Here is a 5142-nt window from a genome sequence, read left to right as displayed (position 1 = left end):
GGACTTTTGTGGCATTTACTCCTCCCGTTTGGAGTGAGGGGGTGAGCTTATTTTCCTAGTCGGGGAATCAAACCCCGGTTTTCCACGTGACAGGCGACAATACTGTCCACTATACTAACGAGGAGTTGTGCATGTAAGAGTTCACACTCCGCCAACGTCACTGCACCCACATCACTAAACAAAGCGTGGCGTTTTCTTACGCTGACCCAGCCCTTACTCCATAAAATACTGGATGGACCCATCATCAGCTGAAGTCGTTTCAATTTTGGAATGCTACACGATACAGGGGTCAATATTTGGACTCTTTTATTTGCTTAATTGTTTTCTCCAACTTCTCAGACGGAGGCATGAGAAAGAGATTGCATTGCCTTCGTTGGGCTTGTGCTTACTGGGCGACCAGAGGGACTTTTGTGACATTTACTTCTCCCGTTTGGAGTGAGGGGGTGACGAAATGCAAGTGGGAGGGTGTCGGCACCCTAGATTACCCTTGGCGAGCATAGTGGCTTACCACAGGGAGCGCACAGGCCCAAGGGCGTGGAGACACAGCTCGAGTTTCTCTTCATTGTCGCATAAATCTTTCACCTTTTACTAAAGTTTTCCGTGGAGGGGAGCTTTTTGCGAGTGACCTGTATTTTTGGAGGCTCTGATCACAGCAGAACTATACTGGAATGTCAATAACAGAGTGAATTTGGCCGACTGCCAACACGCGGTGGGAGGATGCGCAACTGGTCAGCTTCTGTGTTTGCAGCCTTTGCGGTTCCTGCCTCACATTAATTTAGCCAGCACGGAAAGACAGCGCTTTTTTTGTACTTGACGGGATCCAAGCCCTGGACTGTCTCTCTTTAGCGCCAGGCCCAAACAAAGATGGCATCAGCTCCTCAAGCCCTATCAGCGACTCGTGTGCTTTGAGCGTTCTTACTGACCGCGCAAGCCGGTGTCGTCCACCTGCGTTGGTGGTATTATGGTGAGCAAAGCTGCCTTCCAAGCAGTTGACCAGGGTTCGATTCCCGGCCAACGCATTTCATTTGCAGTCAGAAATTCTCTACACACTATAGAATCTCCATAACAGTTCCCGGCAATCCCTGGAACCACCTGCACTCTCACCAGTGAGAGTCTAACCCGGCTGTCCCACATCACGGGGACCACAGATAGCCTACTGTCTAACAGCATCAACAAAAAAACCATCCTATCCAGACTAACTCACTTCAGGATGACAGGTGACAGCCTCAACACCTTGCTACAGCCTACATCACCACAGCACACCACCTGACAGCATCCACCGTGTAGATCTGCTGAATATGCAAATGGTTCCATAAATTTCATTCCTTATGTCTCTTCTCTGTACTGAGTTAAGCTTTAACCCTTTCCTATACCAACTGTATGCGTGTGTGTGTATGTTAGACCAGTTTATGTGTTTATGTAGGATGTTAGACCAGTTTATGTGTTTATGTAGAATGTTAGACTAGATTAAGTGTTTATGTAGTTAATAAAACCTTACTTGTATCACACTTGACGTGGTTCATTGTTTGCTCATAACTGGAGTCACTTAATCATGCAGATTTATTCTACAAGCTTTTGTAGAATTGTACAGTAAGGAAGTTATTTCCCTTAACCAGGAAATTAACGTTCTTAGAATTGACAAGACAGCTGACCCTGAGAGGTCAGCTAAATATCTACAGCGGATCTAAAATATTCATAAGTAATTATAATTAGTTATGATTAATTATTCATATTTCCCATGAGCTGATTAGTTACACTCTTCTCCGTCCATCACCGCAAGCTGGTTGAATCTGTAGAGTGCCATAAAAATAAGGGTGACTTGACAGGTTAAAGAACAGCATCACGCAGCTACAAGCATGTTGCCAATGACCTGGGAGCATTACAAAGGAACTAAGCTCAGCTTCCTGAAGACATTCAGAGATGAATGGAGAGTGAAACATGGCCAGCTGTGACGTGGATGCATGATCTCTTGATATCCTTCATGCGTGCAGTGAAGATCTCATCTGAACTTATTAAATCAGTCACATAACTCATGGAGTGCATGTCCATAATGTAGCGATGCGTGAAGCAGTGCTAACTTCTGAATGCTGCAGCTCATGATCAATTGTGAGCCTTTCTTGCTCTTTCCACAGTCCCTTATGCAGAGTTCACACCGCATGATTTTCACCTGTTGACAGGTTTTGTGAAAAGAAGGGTGAAGGTAAATGACTCGGCTGTTATTTCTGGGTAAGCTGTTCCTTTAAGTACTTCATTACACCTCTGGTTTTGTGCTTATGAAGGATGGAGTTGGTTTTTGAAAGCTTTGTGGAAATTGGCTTCATGAATCCACTTAAACCAGACAGACACGAACGAGAGCCTGTTGAACATCTTCACTCTGAGGATCGTTGAGTATATAAGCATGATTTAGGGGCTCGACCATGTCCAATAACACACACCTGAGACACGATCCACAGACAGAAACATGAACTACTGACTGCACTTTGGACAAAAAGCAGCGTGAAAGTTTACACTGGGCATGTGTGCTATAAAGAAACCGTCACGTCCTTGTTTTGTTACATTTGCACACGGACATGAGATGAGCATTTTAACGTGTGTGTGTGTGTCTGTATGAGTGAGAGTGTGCGTGTGTCTGTGTGAGTGAGAGTGAGTGTGTCTCTGTGTGAGTGAGAGTGTGCGTGTGTGTGTGCGCGCGTGCGCATGTGTGTGTGCGAGTGTGTGTATGTGTGTGAGTGAGTGTATGTGTGTACTGGTATTCACTACATTATAGGCACCAAATGTCCCCACAAGGAAACAAGCTCATAAATCATACAGAATGAAGTGTTTTGAAAACATCAGAAAGTTGTGTGAGGTGTAGGGTTAGGGGATAGAAAACAGTCTGTACATAAGAAAAACCATTACGCCTATGGAATGAACCCATAAAACGTGAAAACCTGTGTGTTAGAGTAAGTTGCTGAAGCAGTGGCATTTGATGCATGACTGTAATGAAGTCAGCAGCGCACAACACCAAACATTCAGCCTAAAGCAAACGGCACTGCGGTCAGGATTCAGTTTGGAGAGGCTGCCATTGATCTCAGACATCAAGAGTGCTAGTGAAGAGCGCTTCGATAAACAGACCTCAGAGATCCAGAAATATCAGCACAAGACCAGCTTCATACACAACATTTCATCAAGAGAAAAAGAGTCTGTGAACAGTTTCAGCATTTGCTACCAATCCTTCTTTATTTATAATAAAGGAAAAGCAAGTATGCCAATTAGCGAGAAAGACAATGAGTGTTTGCTAGTGCAGGAGCAGGCGACGGTTTCTGATGTCTTTGGTCCGAACCGGAGCAGAAGGAACAAGAGATGGTGAAAGCACATGACTGAAGGCACTTGATTACAGCGGTCTCGGATCATTTTGGACGAAAACAGAAACGAGTCGCGCTCTTTCTCCATTTGTGAGGAAGAACAGAAGTTGCTTGATAACAGAGTTCAATCAGAGAACTAATAAATCGCACTACATACATGGCCAGAGGCTACAAAACATTATACATATAGTTTACATATATACAGGATTGAGCGGAGAAGAGCGACGAGAAGCTTTCAGAAACTAAAGAGAGACACAGACAGACTCCCTGTCAGCCAGAATCCAGACAGAAGAGCTCTCCTGGTCAAACACAGACGTCCCAGCATGCACAGCGCAGATGTGTCCCACCAGAGTGTTTCAGGAGGAGGCTGACGGCGAGCGCAGCGTGAAATGAGAGCGTGAGGTATATCGTGAGCGTGAAGACTCGCGCTGTAGCACCCGATCAGGACACGACACGCTGGCTTCAATCGACTCGCAGAGCAAACTCTGCCTTAGTGTTGATCATCCGAGAAGCGCTTGACCGTTTGAAAGAGGAAGCCCACGAGCAAACACTCACCACAGGAACTACTGAGACTAACACTGAACGCTAATGTGACAACGGATGTAAACTTGACTTTCTCTTCATCGGACAGCTGTGTGTGTGTGTGGCGTCATGGGCCGTGTGTCCGCGGCTGCCTCTGTGGAAGCCCATTGTGGGCGGGTCGATCCGAGCGATAGCCTGAGGAGTGGGAGAAGCCTCTCAGGCTATTGGTCGGCTGGGAGTCGAGGTCGCTCTGATAGCGGTAGCCACTTCGGCCGGGGTTTCGCTCGGGGTATGTGTTTCCGTTATATCGCTGAGTGCCCTGGTAGCCGTGAATGATGCGCCTGTTGCCCTGGAAAATCTGTGAGCAGAGAGAGACAGAGCAGATCAGCAGGAGCTCAGAGCGGCGTGATAAACGAGTGCATGCGATCGCTCACCTGTTTGTGTGGCACGCTGGGGCGTCCTGTGTAAGCAGAGGCCTGAGGATGCTGGAGCTCAAGGGAAGGCGGGGCTTTGGCAGGGGCGGAGCCTGTGACGGAGGAAGAGGTGGAGCTACAACGAGAACGGCTGGAGTAGCCCGTCTGAGGATGATACACTGCAGACAGACAGACAGACAATCAGTCATCTGAACGCTTCATGTGGCCATTTATATGAAACAAAGTCACGTTCAAGGTTGCCAGGTTCCAGAAACATTTCCAGCTCAAATCCCCCCAAAAGAACCCAATTTTCCCCCGTCCAATTACACTTGACAGTTGCGGGATTCCCATAAAGGACCTTAAAACAAATGTTTTGATTTTGTTTTCTCTCGGTTTTAAATCTTTTTTAGATTATTTTAGCATTTTTATATGTAGAACATGCATATTTAATTACTTAACCTGTATTTTATTTCTCCTCAGTTACTTTTTAATTTTGGTGCTCTTACTTTTCTTTTACTCCCTTTGATTTTGATTTTCAGCACTTTGCTTGATAAGAATTGTTTAAAATCGGAGCTATAAATATGAATAAGACTGACACAATGTCATAAGCGGGCATAGCCATCCACAAAAACTCAAGTCAAGTCAAAATGTATGCATTATTTTCAGCATACACATTGTTTTAAAGCAGCTTTCCAGAAAACCAGGATGTCAGTGTTTGTTTATAACTTTATAGCATTTAGCACATTAGAGACTTAGCAGACTAAAATACCATGCAAAAATTGTTTTTCTTTAAAATACATTTAGATTTTTTCTTGTCTATAGATCAACTTTTTGTCATGTGTGGTACATTATATAAGTAGCCT

At 45.1% G+C, this 5142-nt stretch overlaps 1 protein-coding gene across 2 annotated transcripts in view; it reads right to left on the bottom strand.

The window, feature by feature from the left end:
- Positions 1-3192: 3192 nt before the first annotated feature.
- LOC107573793 (spermatogenesis-associated serine-rich protein 2-like) overlaps positions 3193-5142 on the bottom strand; it is a 27944-nt gene continuing 25994 nt past the window's right edge. For both annotated transcript variants that reach the window (XM_016260237.1, XM_016260238.1), the window contains exons 12-13: positions 4301-4458; positions 3193-4224 (exon numbers count right to left, since the gene is read on the bottom strand). In XM_016260237.1, coding sequence (XP_016115723.1) covers positions 3994-4224; positions 4301-4458 — 389 coding nt within the window. In that variant the 3' untranslated portion in view covers positions 3193-3993. The remainder of the gene's footprint in view (positions 4225-4300; positions 4459-5142) is intronic.

Source organism: Sinocyclocheilus grahami, unplaced genomic scaffold (genome assembly GCF_001515645.1).
Source record: "Sinocyclocheilus grahami isolate Dianchi unplaced genomic scaffold, SAMN03320097.WGS_v1.1 scaffold2037.1, whole genome shotgun sequence".
NCBI classification, from domain to species: domain Eukaryota; kingdom Metazoa; phylum Chordata; class Actinopteri; order Cypriniformes; family Cyprinidae; genus Sinocyclocheilus; species Sinocyclocheilus grahami.
Note: the sequence above shows the minus strand (reverse complement) of the source record. Positions and strands in the feature narration are given on the sequence as shown.